Source organism: Nelusetta ayraudi, unplaced genomic scaffold (assembly GCF_046127955.1).
Source record: "Nelusetta ayraudi isolate G7.1 ecotype Tasmania unplaced genomic scaffold, CSIRO-AGI_Nayr_v1 ptg000060l, whole genome shotgun sequence".
Lineage (NCBI taxonomy): Eukaryota > Metazoa > Chordata > Actinopteri > Tetraodontiformes > Monacanthidae > Nelusetta > Nelusetta ayraudi.
The window spans coordinates 3,861,092-3,878,288 of record NW_027466110.1 but is presented as its reverse complement, the minus strand read 5'-3'; the positions used below and the strand labels follow the sequence as shown (position 1 = coordinate 3,878,288).

The 17,197-nt window shown below is 44.0% G+C and overlaps 4 protein-coding genes across 8 annotated transcripts; 1 reads left to right on the top strand and 3 right to left on the bottom strand.

Annotated features, from left to right (window-relative positions):
• Nucleotides 1-219: 219 nt before the first annotated feature.
• On the bottom strand, nucleotides 220-5,400 carry ppig (peptidylprolyl isomerase G (cyclophilin G)). Of its 2 annotated transcripts, none has more exons than XM_076039674.1 (13): nucleotides 5,254-5,400; nucleotides 4,634-4,717; nucleotides 4,387-4,461; nucleotides 4,195-4,302; nucleotides 3,877-3,921; nucleotides 3,699-3,786; nucleotides 3,551-3,580; nucleotides 3,298-3,437; nucleotides 3,026-3,206; nucleotides 2,766-2,942; nucleotides 2,592-2,673; nucleotides 2,337-2,476; nucleotides 220-2,211 (listed from the first exon to the last, which is right to left on the bottom strand). In XM_076039674.1, the coding sequence occupies exons 2-13, from the start codon at nucleotides 4,692-4,694 to the stop codon at nucleotides 1,224-1,226; spliced, it is 2,115 nt and encodes a 704-aa protein (XP_075895789.1). In that variant the 5' UTR covers nucleotides 4,695-4,717; nucleotides 5,254-5,400; the 3' UTR covers nucleotides 220-1,223. The 2 variants fall into 2 exon arrangements, with proteins under 2 accessions (XP_075895789.1, XP_075895790.1); XM_076039675.1 differs by lacking the exon at nucleotides 5,254-5,400 and adding an exon at nucleotides 4,849-4,871.
• A 358-nt stretch (nucleotides 5,401-5,758) lies between these two features.
• On the top strand, nucleotides 5,759-10,535 carry fastkd1 (FAST kinase domains 1). 4 transcript variants are annotated; one of them, XM_076039673.1, is made up of 15 exons: nucleotides 5,759-5,877; nucleotides 6,308-6,811; nucleotides 6,905-6,973; nucleotides 7,113-7,238; nucleotides 7,320-7,718; nucleotides 7,791-7,901; nucleotides 8,152-8,283; nucleotides 8,373-8,859; nucleotides 8,949-9,063; nucleotides 9,156-9,284; nucleotides 9,405-9,536; nucleotides 9,618-9,731; nucleotides 9,850-9,988; nucleotides 10,073-10,187; nucleotides 10,290-10,535. In XM_076039673.1, exons 2-15 carry the CDS (start codon nucleotides 6,477-6,479, stop codon nucleotides 10,383-10,385), a joined length of 2,499 nt encoding a protein of 832 aa, XP_075895788.1. In that variant the 5' UTR covers nucleotides 5,759-5,877; nucleotides 6,308-6,476; the 3' UTR covers nucleotides 10,386-10,535. The 4 variants fall into 4 exon arrangements, with proteins under 4 accessions (XP_075895788.1, XP_075895787.1, XP_075895786.1 ...); XM_076039672.1 differs by lacking the exon at nucleotides 5,759-5,877 and adding an exon at nucleotides 5,884-6,174; XM_076039671.1 differs by lacking the exon at nucleotides 5,759-5,877 and adding an exon at nucleotides 5,884-6,232.
• Nucleotides 10,536-10,679: 144 nt separating this feature from the next.
• Nucleotides 10,680-13,674, bottom strand: klhl41a (kelch-like family member 41a). The gene is made up of 6 exons (XM_076039676.1): nucleotides 12,370-13,674; nucleotides 12,116-12,273; nucleotides 11,927-12,034; nucleotides 11,646-11,831; nucleotides 11,317-11,463; nucleotides 10,680-11,218 (listed from the first exon to the last, which is right to left on the bottom strand). Exons 1-6 carry the CDS (start codon nucleotides 13,453-13,455, stop codon nucleotides 11,107-11,109), a joined length of 1,797 nt encoding a protein of 598 aa, XP_075895791.1. The 5' UTR covers nucleotides 13,456-13,674; the 3' UTR covers nucleotides 10,680-11,106.
• A 427-nt stretch (nucleotides 13,675-14,101) lies between these two features.
• bbs5 (Bardet-Biedl syndrome 5) lies at nucleotides 14,102-17,185 on the bottom strand. Its single transcript, XM_076039677.1, has 12 exons — nucleotides 17,013-17,185; nucleotides 16,655-16,737; nucleotides 16,513-16,578; nucleotides 16,200-16,249; nucleotides 15,855-15,982; nucleotides 15,643-15,778; nucleotides 15,360-15,455; nucleotides 15,213-15,275; nucleotides 14,950-15,084; nucleotides 14,771-14,854; nucleotides 14,521-14,544; nucleotides 14,102-14,429 (listed from the first exon to the last, which is right to left on the bottom strand). The coding sequence occupies exons 1-12, from the start codon at nucleotides 17,072-17,074 to the stop codon at nucleotides 14,328-14,330; spliced, it is 1,029 nt and encodes a 342-aa protein (XP_075895792.1). The 5' UTR covers nucleotides 17,075-17,185; the 3' UTR covers nucleotides 14,102-14,327.
• Nucleotides 17,186-17,197: the final 12 nt, after the last annotated feature.

The window sequence follows — 17,197 nt, the reverse complement described above, 5'->3', positions numbered from 1 at the left end:
TTGAATGAACAGAAAATAATAATAAAAAAAATATAGGTTTTGGTTATATTACTTGCAGGTGTTTGATTGTATCACATGATGGTTGGTTGTGTAACTAAGGGAGCTACCAAAACAAATAAGCTGCTTTATAAATGAGGCTGTTCGACTGGAGTCTACAACACAAGTAGGAGCCTTTTAAAAACATGATAGGAGTTTTAAGAAGGAATAAAACTTGGGACGTTTGGAATGCTCTACATTTTATTACAAACTTTTTTTTAGTTTCATACATTGTGTGGAGAAACCTGTAATTTACATCCAAAATAGAGAGCAGATAACTTACAGTAAGAACAGAGGTGTAGTTTATTATTTGCCATGAAAAATATTGAATGGCTGATCTCACGCAGGTGGACAGGCTCAAACCTGTAAAACCAATTAACTGGTGGTTGGAGTGACAGTGTCAAGCTTTAATTTTAATCTTTCTTAAACGTGACCCAGCTTTTAAAACCAACCCACTAAGAATAGACTTCACACACGTCACTACTTTGTTGATTTTATGTTCTACAGTCTGCATACATCACTAAATCAATCATTAAATGTTCAGACAGAATGAAAAAAAAAGAAGACATTTTTGAGGCACCTCAGTTGGTGACAAAATTTAAAGGGACCAGTTGTTGAATCACTAAAAACCATATATGTGAACAGATAAACATAGAAAAATCATCTTAGATAAAATAACAAGTTTGGCGGGAAAAAAAGTTCAAAAGTTCAACTGGTAACAAAATAGACTCAATTTGTTCTTTTTTTTTTAACCAATAGTATGACAATTTTAATATTGTGATGAAATTTAATTCACAGAGAAATTAAACAGTTTTATGGCAGCGTCTGTACTAAATTAAATAAAAACCGATAAAGAACCAGAACAAATAGCACATAATAAAAAAAAACATTTATCTGCTGTAAGCAAAATGCTTCTTTATGATTTAAAGTCTAAAAGCCTCCCGTTGTCCCACTGACCAAGGACAGAGTGGTGCACTTCACACTCAGTCGATCAATGAGTCTCCTTCAGCTGAAACTCCTTCACATTGAAATATTTTCAGATGTCTCTCATTCCTAACCGGGAGTCTTTACAGCGGTGTAATTTTTTTGCATTTTAAACCAGATTTTCTACTTTATGATCTTGGTAAAACAGAGTGATGAACTGACGGGAACAAAACGAGGACTTGAGACTCCAAACTGGGAGGATGCTAGTCGCTGTCTGAGCTGGAGCTGGAGCTGGACCTCTCCTTCTTGCCTTCGCCTCTCTTCTTTCCTTTCGTGCTTTCAGCTCTCGCTTTGCCGGGGCTCCTTCTCTCTTTTGACCGGGACGAGCTTTTCGCTCGGCTCCGTTTGGAATCGGGGCTCTTGCGACTCTTCCGCTTTCTGTCTCTATCGCTATCAGAGCTGCTGCTACTGCTGCTACTACTACTACTGCTGCTACGTCGCCTCCTTTGGTTCGCAGCCTCTCGGTCTCGCTCCCTTCTGTGAGACGAGCGGTCTTTGCTGCGGTCTCTCTGGCGGCTGCGGCTCCTGGACCTCCTGCCTCTGTGCGAGTCTCTAGCCTTGTTCCTGTCTGGACTCCTGGAGCGACGCTCCTTGTCCCTGGATGAGCCGCGCCTCTTGTTGCCCCGCTCGCTGTCGTGTCGCCGCTCCCGACTCCTGCTGCGCTCTCTGCCCTTGTCCCTGCTCTTGTCCCGCTTCTCCTCCCTCTCTTTGGAAGCAGCCGGTCTGCTCCTGTCCCTGCCGCGGCTACTAGATCTGCGTCCGTCTCTGGTTCTTTCCTTGCTTCGAGACTTTGACCTAGGTTTCTCCTCACCTCTCCCTTTGTCATCCTCTTTAGGCTTTTTTTCCTGCTCCTTATTTCTTTCTTTGCTGTGGTCGCTCTCTGACCGCTTTTCTTTATTCGTTTGCTCTCTGCTACGTGAGCGCCCCCTCTTGTCGTCACTTTTATGCTTGTGAGCCTTCTCTCTGCTCTTTGACCTCTTGCTTTTTTCTCTGCTCTGAGATTTATCCCTCTTGCGGGACTTGTGTTTGCTATGCTTCTCATCCTTCTGGGCTGCGTCTCCTTCTTTGCTTTTGGATCTACGCGAGCGGCTTTTGTCTTTTTTGTCTTTCTTACTTTCCTCAGCATGTTCAGGCTTTGTGTCCGAGGTCCTCCTTGGATCAGCCTCGTCTTTGCCTTCATTCAGGTCCCCTCTGCAAAAACAAGTACATAATTATACTGAATCAATAATTCTTAAATAAAGAAATACTAATCATGCACAGTATTACATATTGTCACAAATTACTGCACTGGAGCAACTACAGACGCGTCTCCTTACTTGTCACCCTTGATCCAGCGCTCTCCGGTGACCGCTCTCATTCTCTGTCGATTCATCTCCAGACGCCAGTGCGGCGGGGTTTCGCTGCGCCTGTAGCGGTCCCTGGACCTCGACCGAGAACGTGACGGGGTCCGGTACCACTAAACATAAGGGGAAAATACTTGATTAGAACAGCAAGTCTCGTCCACACTGAGTGCCACTGCAACGTGGTGTATCCAGCCTCAACGTGTTAAGAGGAGCAAACAGAGGTCATACCCTGTGACCTCGGCCTTTTATCTTCCTCCCAGAACGCGTCATCATTAGTCGTCTGTTATACCCCGACTGAGAATTACCAGAGCTGCAGGGAGAAAGGAAAAGAAAACATTAAAACTGGGAGCTACAGTAGGCTTGAATGTTTGACTTGATAGTGTGTCCATCAGGCAGACTAACTCTCTCTGCCTGTCTCTGCCTCTTGCATCATTCTCGGCATCTCTCGTGCTTTGGACGGCCTGTGGGCTCCTCCTCATGAGGAATCGGTTTTCTGGGACAGGTGGAATTTCCTCAGGACGCACAGTAGATGTGACCAACTCTTCTTGCTCCTTCGGCTCAGGGGTTTCAACCTCCTCCCTGAAAACATTCAGGCACAGAATTAACGTCCAGGTTTAAACGTAAAATGAGGAAAACTCTAAAGGTGAATGTCATTTCAGTACTTTTTCTTTTCCTTCTTCTTCTTCTTCCGTTTCTTCAGCTTTTTTGCCTTCTTCTTTTTCTTCTTAGACTCCTTCTCCGATTCTTCTGAGTCTGAAGAGGAGTCTGAGGAGCTTTCAGACCCGCTGGAGCTGCTGCTGGAGCTTGAGGAGGCTTGCACCTTCTTTTTTTCCCCTTTATGCGCTGAAAAATAAAAACATCTGTTAGATGAAGCTCTAACAAGACTAAAGACCTCCACAAGTAAAGTTTATTTTCAAATTCATTGCAAACAAACCTTTAGATTTAGGGACCAGCTCTCCACAGTTCATCACTTTTACTTCAGCGTACGGTCTGCTGTTAGGATCCGTTTTCTGGCTCTCCATTGTCTGAACAACCTCTTGGCCAGAAATCACATGACCAAAAACCACATGGACACTGAGGAAAAATGATAACGTTAAGCCAACAAAAACAGTGAACACGACACTATGCCAATGCTCCATGCCAACGATTCAAGTATAAACAATAATGAATGATGGAGGAGGACATACCCATCCAGATGTGGCGAGGGTTTTGTTGTTCTGTAGCACCACAGCAATGATTCAAGAAAGAAAAAAAAAAACATGTATACATTTTTAGTGGAGTAGAATTGACTAAAAATGGATGAAAGCTAGGATGGGGAATAGAAATGATTCTTACATGAAAAATTGTGAACCATTTGTATCTTTGCCCCTGTTAGCCATAGATAGCATGTATTCCTTGTTGTGTTTGACAGCAAAGCTTTCATCTGGGGAGAAAAACAAAAAGTCTGTACTGCCATCATGAGGCAACTTCCCGTGGAATTACGTTGGCGCAAACTCTCACAGTGGCTGATTACCTTCGAAAAAGCCTCCATAGATGGACTCGCCTCCTCTTCCATTACCTGTGATGACATGAAAGATCAAACATGAGCCAAGCATGAAAGCCAGAGAGGATTTCCTTGGAAAAATAATTATTTGACTGGAGGTTATCAACACTGATGATGTTTTGTAGAAGGCAGATGTAGATAGACGGTTTTGTTTAAAAAACAACAAAAAACAACAACAACAACAACAAATGCTCTAAATCACCGGGCACTGGGATACTTCTTCAAAAGCCAAACTATTTGGATACCTATGGGTGCAATATCCAAAATTCTTAAACTTCACTAACTGACCTTCACTGAAGTCTCCTCCTTGAATCATGAAGTCTTTCACGATGCGATGGAACAGACATCCTTTGTAGTGAAGCGGTTTCTGTGTTCCTTTGCCGATGCCTTTTTCACCTGAATAAAACCACACGTTTCCAAGTCAAACCTTTGCAAAAGGTCAAGGGCATCTTTACATATTTTTTTTTAAAAATTGCTCACCTGTGCAGAGGCATCTGAAGTTCTCACAAGTTTTGGGGCAGATGTCAGAGAAAAGTTCGACAACCACCCTGCCAACTATGAGAGAAAAACATGCATTCTTATTTTCTGTTTTAACCAATTCAGGAAAAAAAAAAGTGGGTTTTCTTTCAGTTGCATAATCGTCTGACTGTGTGCATTACTCCTAGAAGTTGTCATAGAACTTCACATATAAACATGTAAGCAGTGAGAGTAAGGGTTCCTTCTTTACCAAGCACGTTGCTGATTCCGATGTCAAGGAAGCAGCGGGTGCGTTGAACCTTGATCCCCATGATCGCCTTTGGTGGTCAAACAACTGGAGGAAGAGACCAGCAAGAAGACATGTTGCGTTCTGAGTGACTACAATGGAGGACAACAAAGAGTACTTCTTAACATTTCCAAACGAACAATGTTCAAGATTTAAATTAAGTGATTTTGGATACTGACTGTGTAAATATTTACAAATCGCAGAACAATGGGTCATTGCATTGTCTTGGTGAACGTTACTCGCAGAACGAACAACCATCACATGGAACATTGGACAGGCTCAGGTTTGGAAATGGTAGCACACTACCATACCGCTAAAAAGCTAGCCTGGCTGTGTGTAGCCGGATACACTTTAATGCACCGACCACACACAGCTCAACTGACACTCCCCAGCATTGCCTCGGCCGGTATCGATTAATGCAGGCACACGTGCGATCATATTCGTCGGCGTGGGGCCTGCTTGTGGATGTAGCTTTAGCCAAATAACGAGCAGAGAGCCCGCTACGTACGCACCACGTTATGGGCGCGGGTTTGAAGCGTGAACACACACTCGGCGCAAATGCAGCGCTAGCTAAAATACGTTACCAGAAATTCCAACGGCGTCACTCCATGTAATCGAGCAGCTCTCGAGAGTGACGAAAAATCAAGTTTAAGTCAAGTTTCATTCAGCGCACAGCGACTGTTTTCTAAAGATGGCGCCGTGGGGACGTGAATGTATTTCAATCGAGCGGGGCACGTAGCTGAGGAGCAGGGAGCGATTGAAACCCTGGACAATACCTGCCAGGCGCCACAACAGACTTCGTTATTTTTGGTTCTAAGCTTTGCACTTTGTATATCTTCCTTCACTTTAATGTATTGTCGTGGAATAAATTAAACTCTGTATTTTTGATGATAAGCTAGTGTTTTTATTCAGCAGAAATATGTTTTCAGCATATTTGGCACAAGTATCCAAATAAAAGAGCAATGATCAGTAAACCCATCAAAATGTAACTGCTGATTCTGAAAGGGCGCCAATACGATTATGGCTGTGAATATTTGACTAGCCCATCTGTACAGCAGTTTTGGTTTAATTACGTAAATGAGCTGAAAATGGCAATGGGCCTTTCCAGCCTCCAAGACCTGCTTCCTGACAGACAAATCCCGGGGTTATAAACTCTTAGCTCAACTACGTCACTGGATACGGAAGTGAAATGTTATAACACATGAGAGGTAAATTGACTTTGAATACTGTCATTAAAAATATTTATCTCAGACTAGTCAGCGTTTACGTCGTTAGAAACTCGGCAGTATGCAGAAATCTACGTGACGACTTAATGGGAAGGATTAATCATGAAATTCCGGTCTTTTATGCGTTTGTTTTTTACCCACGTGAATACCGCGTTAGCTAAGTTGCTAAGCTACCTCCTTGTAACCATTGGCTGATAACTCATAGCGGTACAGCAAAGGAAAAGTGATAAGACTTCACTGAGTGGGTCTGTTTGCAAGGTGAAACCAGCCAGACCCGAGGTCAGCTTCTCAAACGCGTTGACATCACTGTCATGCAAGTCTTTCCTGAAGATGTTTTGTAAGTGAACACTACTTAGGATATCTATCAAGTTAAATAATGTTTATCGTCTGTGTGTTTTCTTTTCTTTTCTAGAGGACATAGATTTACGAGCCCAAGGCATCGTGTACATCTACACTGCAACTCATTGGATGTGATCTCACCTTGCACAGACACCTTTTTGGTTTGACACTAAGGCGGAAACTATGTTGGAGAAGTAAACACTCCATGGACATACCTTAATTCTCAGCCGAGGTCTCTGGTGATGTTTCGGCTCCGGCGTGTCAGCACCTTCCTTCGCAGGCTCCTGCATGGGGGGTCAGCCAGTCGAGACCAGGTCCTGGAGCATCTCCAGGTGTGCTCCACTGAAGACCAGGTGTTTGATGTGGTTGGCAAGAACAAGGCCAAGCTCAGAGTGGAGCACGTCAGCAGCGCTGTGGGGATGCTATGGGAGTTGCAAAAGGAGAAACCCCAAATTCTCCGGACCGTGGATCTCATCAGGAGCCACCCGCAGTTCTTGACCCTTCGGGTGTTGGCGGAGAATAAGATTTCTAATATGGATGATTCTATGTTGGTCGACACGCTATACAGTTTTCTTAGGTACGTTGAGTTATTGACACAATCAGATCTAAGGTAGAGCGTTAAGTTCTTAATGCAGCAATTAAAGTATAATGTGCTATTGATTGCCTGCAGGTTGAATGTGGAACCACATGACTCTCTGGTTCAGCAGCTGGTTTCAGAAGCATCGCTCAGAATTGACAGGTACTGTATGATTGTGCCACACTTTTTTCTTTTATATTTTTGATGTTTGAAGCTTTGGCAATTATTCGTAAAAATTCCTAAAATGATAATTTAAAAAAATTTAGTTTTGCTGATGCACTAATAGAATGGATTTTTGCAGATTTTCAATGGCATCCTTGTCCAAGTTTGCCATTTGTCTCAATGATCAGCACCTTCAGCACAGCCCTCTCATGGGCCACATCACCAGTATCGTGGATCAGAGGTTATCGTCCATTGATGATGCAAGGTTAGTCATCAGACTCCAAATCATTTAACTTAGAATGTGAACAGTCGTTGCATGTGTTAATAACTACGCAATGTTTTGCAGAGTTCTTACTACGCTGATGATCAGCGTGTCGTCCCTGGTGTCCACCCGACTTCGGGACGCCCTCCTGCACAGGGTGGACGATCTCCTGGAGACCATGGACGCCTCCAACTACAACAGCCCGCGGAGGGTGGTACAGTTTCTGCGCAACATCAAGCACAATCACCGGTCCCTGCTGGAGAAGTGCAACAAGATCCTCCTGCGGAACATCCCCAGGCTGGACGCGGAGAACATCAGCATCATCATGGGCTTGTATCAGTCCCTGCAGTTTAGCAACTGTGACTTCAGGCTGGCGGTGAAACAAAGACTCACAGAACTAGTTGAGACGAGCACGGAGCCGTTTTCCTTCACCAAGCTGTTTGTGGCTCTGGGTCCGATGGCCTGTCCGGAGACCAGAGAACGGTTCGTAATGCTCTCTGCAAATGTCTCTTGAAAGGATTCCTGGACCGTTTAATGTGGTTTGGTCCCTCTTAGGTTGGAGAACACCGCCCTCCTGCTGGCGGATGAGCTCAGTGCGCAGCAGGCTTTGGCTGTAGCTGAGGCTCTGGAGGAGATCCAGAGCAGAAATCTCAGCCTGATGAACAAGTGAGTGTTTATCTCAATCAGTTACACATTAGTAAGCTCATATTTTTTAAACCGACTACAGGTGCTGACAGGTGAGAAATCGTAATTTGTGTCAAAATGGTCAGTTTGGATCCATATTATGTTACATTGTTGCATATATGTCCCACTTGAAAGTTTTCAGCTTAATCTGAACATATTTTAAGCTTTCCATGATGTAATTCTTGTTGTTCTTCATCCTTCTGTACCCTTTCTTAACAACGCTGTAATATAGAATTGCATCAGTAATCCAAAGGAACCTTCATGTCTACAAGCCAGTGGAGGTGGCCAGAATCACTCAAGCCCTTTTTCTGATGCAATACCAGAACCCAGAGCTCTTTGCAAAACTGAGAAACATCCTGGTCAAGTAAGTGCTTGTTTTTTTGTTTTTTGATCTTGTGAACTGTGAAACTGCGCTTCCTCACACAGACACCGATGACATGTCTACCCTTACAGCTTCCTGCAGCGGAGCGTCTTCCCGTACGAGGTGACCATGCTGACCCGCGTGCTCTCCATGCTGCCGTCGCCGCGCCTTGAGGACGGCGTGATCTCGCGGGTGGAGGCAGTGGTGGCCCAGTGCAGCCTCAACGACCTCAGCGCTCTGTCGGCGGCCGTGGCCAAGTGGATGCGCAATGACCACTCCTACCGCCACAACACTCCCAGCAAGTACATGCGGCTGCTGCAGACCCTCAACCACTGCGGCCACGAGCGGCTGCAGACGGCTGATCGGCTGGACCTGGTGCTGGAGGAGCTCAAGTACATCTCCGGCGAGTGGTTCGAGGAAGTGCTGGTGGAGCAGATGTTGGTCATGCTGCAGAGGATGATGGACCAAATAAACTGGACCAACGTGCCGGAGTTGGCGTTCTTCTTGACCAGGATTAATCACCTGTGCCCTCCTCTTATGGATCGTATCGCCAGCGTGGCCATTAAAGACATTGAGAAGGTGTTTTTTTTTTTTGACAGTTCACAACTGAAGCCTACAGTCATTTAAAATAACTCGTTACTAATCGCACTTTCTTGCAACATTTTAAGATTCACTACTCAGCCACATATGCCATGCTGCTGCCGTTCTCCATCCTGAATTATGACCCTGGACAAGCAGACAACTTGTATGATGTTTGCATTCAGCGAGTCATTCCTCATATTAGTGAGTGGATCACAAAAACTTATTTTGTTTTTATCCTCACATTTTCTTCTCTTATTTATTTATTTATTTATTTATTGTTCTGTGTTTTTAAGGCTCCTTCGATCCACATCTGCTGGTTCTCCTGGCGTACTCCCTGGCCGTGGCCGACTGGTTCCCTGAAGAACTCATCAGAGCAATCTTCAGCATCGACTTCTTGGGAAGGCTGGACGCTCAGCTGGAAAGTACGCCTCCCTTTTTTGCCAATTTGGTGTTTAGATTATTCATGACTGGTTTGCACCATTAGCAACATATCCATTCCACACATGCTCAGTCAAATAACTGGTTATTGTCAATTCTTCAAGCCCTCCCTGATGCACTCAACATGCGGACCAGACTCCGCCTCATGGAGCTCAACCGCGCCGTCTGTCTCGAGTGTCCTGAGTTCCAGGTGCCTTGGTTTCATGAACGCTACTGCCAGCAGTTACAAAAGAGAGGTAGAGACATTTCTGATGATGTTTTTTTTGGTCTTTTTGAAAGTTGTTTTTTTTTGCATAAATATGTTTGTTAATTTTTAGGCAACAATGCAATCAGTCCTGCACAGCAGCGCATCCATAAAATGCTGGGTGAAGTTCTGGATGGCATCAATCGTGTTCGAGTAGCAGTGGTCACGCCTTATTTTTACACTGTTGGTGAGTTTTGAACCGTTTATTTGGCAAAATCTTTCATCAGTTCTGCCATTGAAACACTTAATGCCCCTTGGCTCACAGACAGGAAATGAAAGTGCTGCGTGTTTTCTGTTTATCTCAGATTTTGAATGCGTACTGGACAGACACATGCAGCCGCTGGCCTTCAGCGAACCCAGCACGCTGCAGATGTCTGACAAGGTTCACTGGGCCACCAGCTCGCTCGTAAACGTCGGGGACGAGCTGCCGCCCGGAGCTCAGCGGTAACACATCACAGACTTTAAACATTTTTCAAGGAAAAATATAAAGAGACGCTGCGTTGTGACATTCCTTTGCTTGCGCTTCAGTGTTGCTGTGGACTTTCTCGACTCGAAGACCTTCTGTAAGAATTCTCGCCACATCAAAGGTGAAGCCCTGATGAGGAAAAGACACCTGGAAATGCTGGGATATCGTGTGGTTCAGGTGAAGGGCAGCATCATTCACTGAAGATCATGTGTGTGTTATTGAATGTTGATTCTAAGAGCAGCTGAATAATTTTCTTTTTTAAAAAAAAAAACCCAACAGATTCCTCACTATGAATGGAACTCCATGGAGCTGTCAACACAGGATGCCTGGAAGAAATATTTAAAAAGCAAAATATTTAAAGAGCTTTCCTCTTGAATTATTTATTTATCGAAGAATAAAATGTGACCTTCAGGTCTGAGCTATTTGGGTCTTCTTGTTGATTTGCATAAAGTGCTTCTTATTTTTGTTATTGTGGAAGATATCATGAATCTACCTCGTTCACGTTGAATGAGATTGTGTTTGATGTACTTTTTATTAAAAGCAATATTTTAGTAACAACTTTTCTGCGTCTTTATTTGTATTGTATGGTGACAGGGTATCATCAGTGTGCCTTAATAAGCTGAATTGTATTTGTACATTGTTCGCCCATGTATTCTTTTAGATTACATAACACTTTAGTCTAGTCTGAGGCTGTGCACATGTCACATGGTATGAAAGTCTTTTCATTGTATTTGCTGCAACTGTAAACGTGCACTCCACATAAATATACTTGTCAGATTTGAAAAGTGAAACAATCTGTTCTAAGATGCTGTATTCGAGTAGTAACAGAATCCATTGGCCATGAAACCAGTCACACCTATTATCCTAAATAATCTTTTAATTGGTGGAAAACAGTACAAATGATTGGAGTAGGTCACAGGCTATCAAGACGAGGAAAGAAGCCTCTAATTTATCATAAAATTATGCAACTATGCAATATCTGAACAAAACAAAAATGAATGAATGAAATGAAAACATAAAAATGTAAATTACAAGAGAGTGTTACACTGTACGCTTGCCCACTGCAGTAGAGGCAGCTTGCTCTTTGTGTCCCTTTTTACAGTTTTGGCATTTTGGCTGCATTCAGGCGCATGGACATGCAGGAGGCGCTAGCTGCGTAACGCATCTCTCTGATCACACCAACCCACTGCTTCTTGTCTTCCTCATACCTGAGAACGCAGGAAAAAAACATTTAGGCTATAATGCACAAAAGGAAATATTTTGTATTCAATAATGTTCTACACTTTTGGAAAAAAAGAACACATACTGCCAAATGTCTGTCATTTCACTGGGTGCACACTCTTTGTTCTCATTCTCCACAATTGCGAAGCCGCCGACAGCATACAACACCCCATCGCAGCTGACCAGATTGACTGAACTCCTCTCCTGGGGGAGCTCCGGGAAGGGTGACCACCTTCCAAACAGGGCGATAAGCATGATCAAAATCCTGTCTGTATCTTTTTTCTTTTTCTTTTTCTTTTTTAAAGTTTTCCTATGTTCCTGACCCAAGGATATCCTAACCAATCTTCACAGAGGTGGAAATAACAGTCATCATGATAGCTGCATCACCGTCACGGCCCCTGGGGATGAACCTACTTGTTGGTTCCGGAGTCATAGGCTTCACACGCAGCCGTTAGACCCTCTTCATTGGCTCCGCCGGCGACAACAATCTTCCCCTTGTGAATAATGGCACCAAACATCGACCTGGGTGTCTTCATCGAGGCCACATCCTTCCATTCTGACTTCTTGTGGTTGTAGGCAAACATCCTATTGGTTGCCTGACTGTACCAGAGAGAATAATAGGAAATTGATACAATGTGAAGGCAGATTTTGAGCCTTTGATGGAATTTTTGGTCTTTTTTTGAGGAGACTCTTACTTGTCATCTGTTTTGCCTCCGATGCAGTACACCAGCCCGTTCTCAGAGACCACGCAGTGGCCGTGGATCTTCAGCGGCAACTTTTTTGTTTCGCTCCACTTCATTTTTCTATAGCAGGAAAAATGAAGTGATCAGTGGAACATGAAAAGAAATTTAGTCAGTCAGTGCGCTGGCACTTGCTGAACTCACTCCGTGTCGTAGCACACAACGGTGTCGTGAGACTCGTCAGTCTGTAAATCTTTTCCTGCCACGGCAAAAAGCAGATTGTCAAATTCCCCCATCGCAAACAAACACCTGGGAGAGGGCATGGGCGGCAGAGCAATCCAGTCAGAAGTGAGGCAGTCCAGCTGCAACACAAAATGAAAAGGAAGTGCAAATGAATGCAGGTGCAATGAGAAAATGAACTGAAAATGACTTTGGCATCCAAAGTTTTCAGTTCCTACCTGATAGTGGTAACACTGCAGGGGAGTTTCTTTGTCCTCCTCATCCACAAAGAGCCCACCGACCACATGCAGGCTGTTCTTCTTCGTTTTCAGACAAACGTGGTTTCTGGGGATCTGCTCGCCCATCGCAGCGAGGAAACACTCGTTCTCCTGGACATCGTAGGCCACTGCAGCCGTGTCGCTGACCATCAGGACCATGTCCTTGGCGTACATGCCGTACCTGCGGTTGTTGTTCAGGAAGCCTGGCAGCTTCGCCTCCTCGCCTTCCTCGTCGCTTTGTCCCTTCTGCTTCTCAGGAAGCTTCCCTGCAAAAGCCTCCTGAATGACCTTGAATTTCTTGAGGAGCTCAGGATCGCTCTTGAGCAGCTCGTCCTTCTCCACCTTTTCCTTGAAATACTTCTCAGGCAGCAAGCGAAAACGGACGCTGTCGAAAGCCTCTCCAAGAGATTTCACCCGCTGCTCCTTGTCTTTCCTGATCCACCTCATGAGGGTCTCGAACACCACCTCCTCCTTCTCTACGTTCAGCGCATCCGCCCCGATGATGGCAAACAGCTCGGGAGGCGCCAGCTCCAGGAAGTCCTCGCCCTTGGCGATGGCTTCAAACCGATCCGCGATGTAATCTCGAGCCGCGATTGCCAGCCGGGCGCAGTTCAGCATCAGCGCCAGCCTGTAGATGGCAAGGCAGTTGTTCTTTGACAGCTTCTTCTGGAGGTAGTTCACGCAGACCGTGAACACAGAGGGGATCTGGAAGCGGTTGGCCACAGTCAAAATGTCCCGCACGTTGTCGTCGTTGATGTCGATCTCTGCCGAGTACATGTAGTTGACGATCACCTCCATCATGTTGGCGTCCAGGTTCTCCAGGACCACCTCCTTTTGGCCTACCTCCTTGCCATCGGCTGCGAAGAAAAGCTCCCGGAAGTAGGGACTGCAGGCGGCCATGATGAGCCGATGGCAGGGGATGCTCCTGTCCCCGACTTTCAGCACGCAGTCGATCAGCTTGTTCTCGTTGAGAAGCTCCCTGAGGCCGTCCTGCAGCAAGGTGGTTTGAAACAAGCGGAGGTCCTCTCTCAAGCCCTGAGGATCCATTCTGTCGCTGTGGGAGCGTTTTTAGGAGCAGACCGTCTTAAGAGCTGCTACAGTCAGAACTATAGGCAGCCAGGTCAGAAGCCACTTCAATATAACTGTGGCCCCTCTAAATATAGCCGGCTCCTCCATCCATGAAGAATTTGGGGGAGGCCATAGCGGAGAGCTCCCTCAGCTGTCATGGTGTAAAAATGACTGTGGAGCCTTGGGGCAACATTGTTTTAGGACCTGCGGCCACGCAAAAAATAGCCTGTGATCTTTTTATGTAATCTGTCAGAGTATCATAAAATTTCCAACAGACAGTTGAATCACACAACACTCAACACGAAGGCAGAAGTGTTTGTTACAGCTGTCATCTCACACTGTGGTCACAAAATTAAATTGTACTATAAGGGCATCTACCTGTGGAGTGAGTCAGGCATATACTGGCAGCGAGGATCACTCACTGCTGTGTGTAAGACACAGACAGAGAGGAGGTGACGTGACAAGTAGACAGCTGCCACAGGACGTGACAGTGTGTCAGTGTGTCCTGTGTTTGGATTTTTTGGAATGCTCGAACGCATTGTGCCACAGAGGATTTAGCCTGAGATCAGTGGGTTCTTTCCACACGGACTTTCCATGTTGTCTGTAATACAATTTAAGTCACTGACTGTGTTGAAAAATTTATTCTGTCAGAACAGACCTACAAATTTCACATCATTACAAAATACAAACAGACTTATGAACTTTTAACATCCCAACAATAAATTCAATTTTTTTATATAATCTATACAAAAAAATACATACATTTACAAGACTTATAAATAATTAAGTTGATGTTTTGTGATCTGGATATCTACACAGAGCTTGTCCTCTTGTTGTTTATGTTGAACATTTTAGCCCATAACTTCCCACAGTCCTTGAAGCGTGAAGCCGTCCTTCAGCTTTTCGATGGCGAGGCCCAGCTCCTCGGAGAAAACTGGCTCCCGATCTTGTTGCTTTTAAACAACAGAACAGAATGTGATGAATCCCAAAAAAAATGTGTTCCAAAAAAAATGACACAAATAGGAAATAATAATGAGACTTTACCTTATTGCCATCAGCAAAGTAGGCCTGTGGACAAATACATGTACATATCACACACGTGGAGTGGACAGGAAATAGTGCCACATGCCGTCAGTGATCATAGAGTATTATTATTGTATTACAGAGTGCTAGGCAACATAAACTCGTGTTTATTCATGGTGATGTGTGGTTGTGAAACAAGTGCTATTCTGAGAGACTGGAAACTAAAGCCTTGGCTCCCGCAGGGGCGATGAGTGGACGCAGACAAACTCACTGTGAAAGCGTCTGTCTGCTCATCCGGCTCGATTTCCACGTCATCGGGGGGCTGCTCCACAGTGAGCTCCTCCAGCGGCTGCGGCTGCAACCATTGTTGGGACAAAACAGCGCTATGACAACAACATGTGCCAAACACATTCTAATGCTGCCATGTGACCCTGTTGAGTGCACGCTTACCTTTTCCTCCATTTCATATTCCACCCCAAAGATGGGATTGGCAGAGTACACCTTGTGTAAAGAGTTGATTTCTTTAAGGGCGTCTTGAAGCTTATCCACAGGGTCGATCTTGAACCCGAGCACATAGCCACCGCTCTACAAACAAACAGACGGGATGTGTTTGCGCATCAGAGACTTACAGAAACTCACTAGGAAGGATCAAATAATCATCATATTAATAATTCATCCTCACGGAACTTGGAATGCAAAGGAAAACTGATTACCTGTCGTGAACTCTCGATCACCAAAGCCAAGCCAAACTTTGAGTCTCTGATTCTAATGGACCACTTTGAGAAAAAAAACAAACAAACATATAAATGATAATATCTAAACTTGAATGGGTGATGTTTGTTTTAATACTCTGTACTCACAATCTGCAGGTAAGGAATGCTGACATTGAAGCTCTCGTTCATATTGGCGTGCCACACGATCCGAACATTGGTGATAAAGAAGGTTCCCAGGTTACCCTGAAGGACAGAAACTCATTTTTAAAGAGATGACACTCTTTGAATTGTCCCTCAAATTATTCCAAATCACTACTTTTGTCGTTTGATATTAAAATGATCTACTTATATATTCACTTACTTGTTAAATATTTATCAAAAATAAAAACACATTTCTCTTGAGAGTTCATGGACACATTTCAAGCGTTACCTGATCACTGGATAAATTCCAGACTCCATTTATTTTATCATAGACTTGCTCTCGGGGTAAAAGTCTTAGCTGTTTGTTCTGAATGAGAGCAGCTCGCAGTTTCAGGTCCCTGTACATTTTAGACGTCTCATAGGCCCTGCATAATAAAAAAAAGTATTTTCATTATTCTGAAGGGAAACAGTAATTAGACAATTGTCTCACTGATGGTTCACCTGTGAACGGCAATGACAGAAGTAAAGAGACGTGGACTTCCTGGAACAACATTTGTGAAGATGAACTCAAATCTTGTGTTGTTGGATTTTGTCAAGATGTAAAGTGCTTCTGTCTGCCCCCTTAATTTCTGGAAAAAAGTGAAGCTTTTCAGTTTAATGTTGAATTCAGATCTGATAGTAATCTAACATTCGTCAACATCGAACGTGATTGAAAAAGGAAAAGAAATTCTTCAAGAAATATTTAGAACTTTATAAATGAGACATATTATACACAAATCACTGCCTTTTAAACAATAAAGCAGAAAAACAATGACTCAGTAAAAGAGATAATGAAACCATAATTACCGAGTTTGCTGTTCTTGTTGTGATGTTAATGATGGAGTTGTAACCCACAGCTAAAAGTATGAGGAAATCACAATTGTGTTAACTTCCTCCCACCCAAAATGGCGCTACTTATTCTTTCTGACATTTCAACATAATAGTCAAGATAATAACTTCTTTTGAAATTGAAAAAAAATTAAATAAATCCCCATCACCATTTGTTTATTGTGTGATTCACAGCTGACAGCCGACATTTATTCACAGTTGCATGACTACCATTGTTAACAATGGTAAATAGAAATATTCTGCCTCAAAGTAATTGGAAATCTGTACTCACACAGGTTGACCCTTGGCAGGGCCAAAGAGTGCCAAATGATTCGCAGGTTTGTTACCAGCAGTCGACCTGCAAATAGGTATTAGGTATTAACCGGGCAGATAATGATAGAATAAATCCGTCTTCTGTAGCTCAGCAGCAATACCTCGATCCCCGTTGTTTCCCTTGGTGTCTTCTATAGAGTCCAGGCAGTCTATCAGTGCTTCTCCAGGACGTGTCTTCATCTGCCTGCAAACAGGATGGCCAGATTAATAACATTAACTTCACCATGCTAATCCAAAGCTAACTCGAATGAAGGCGACGCTTGGCTACGCTACAACAAATCATACAAAAATAACATTTTTAGAACAGGAAAAAATGAAGCTTCAACAGTTAAAAAAAGTGAACATCAATGCGAAGACAAGATAGATAGATAGATAGCTAAGTAGCATAGCTGCGCGAAGATTAGCGTGTTCAGCGGTTATCCTGAGAGACAACATTTAGCCTGAAAAGGGTTAACTTACTGCGCTGTAATGTCAAATCTTACGTCTCTGTCTTCCCAGAGAGCATCCAAAACAGACGACATGACTGTTGCTCTTTTCGTTTCCTTTTGTGAAGAGGTAAATTTAGTTTAGGATAGTTGCTACTGCTGGATACCCGCAGGTAATGGGAAAGATCCAAGCGTCATAATCACCTTGGTTACGGACGG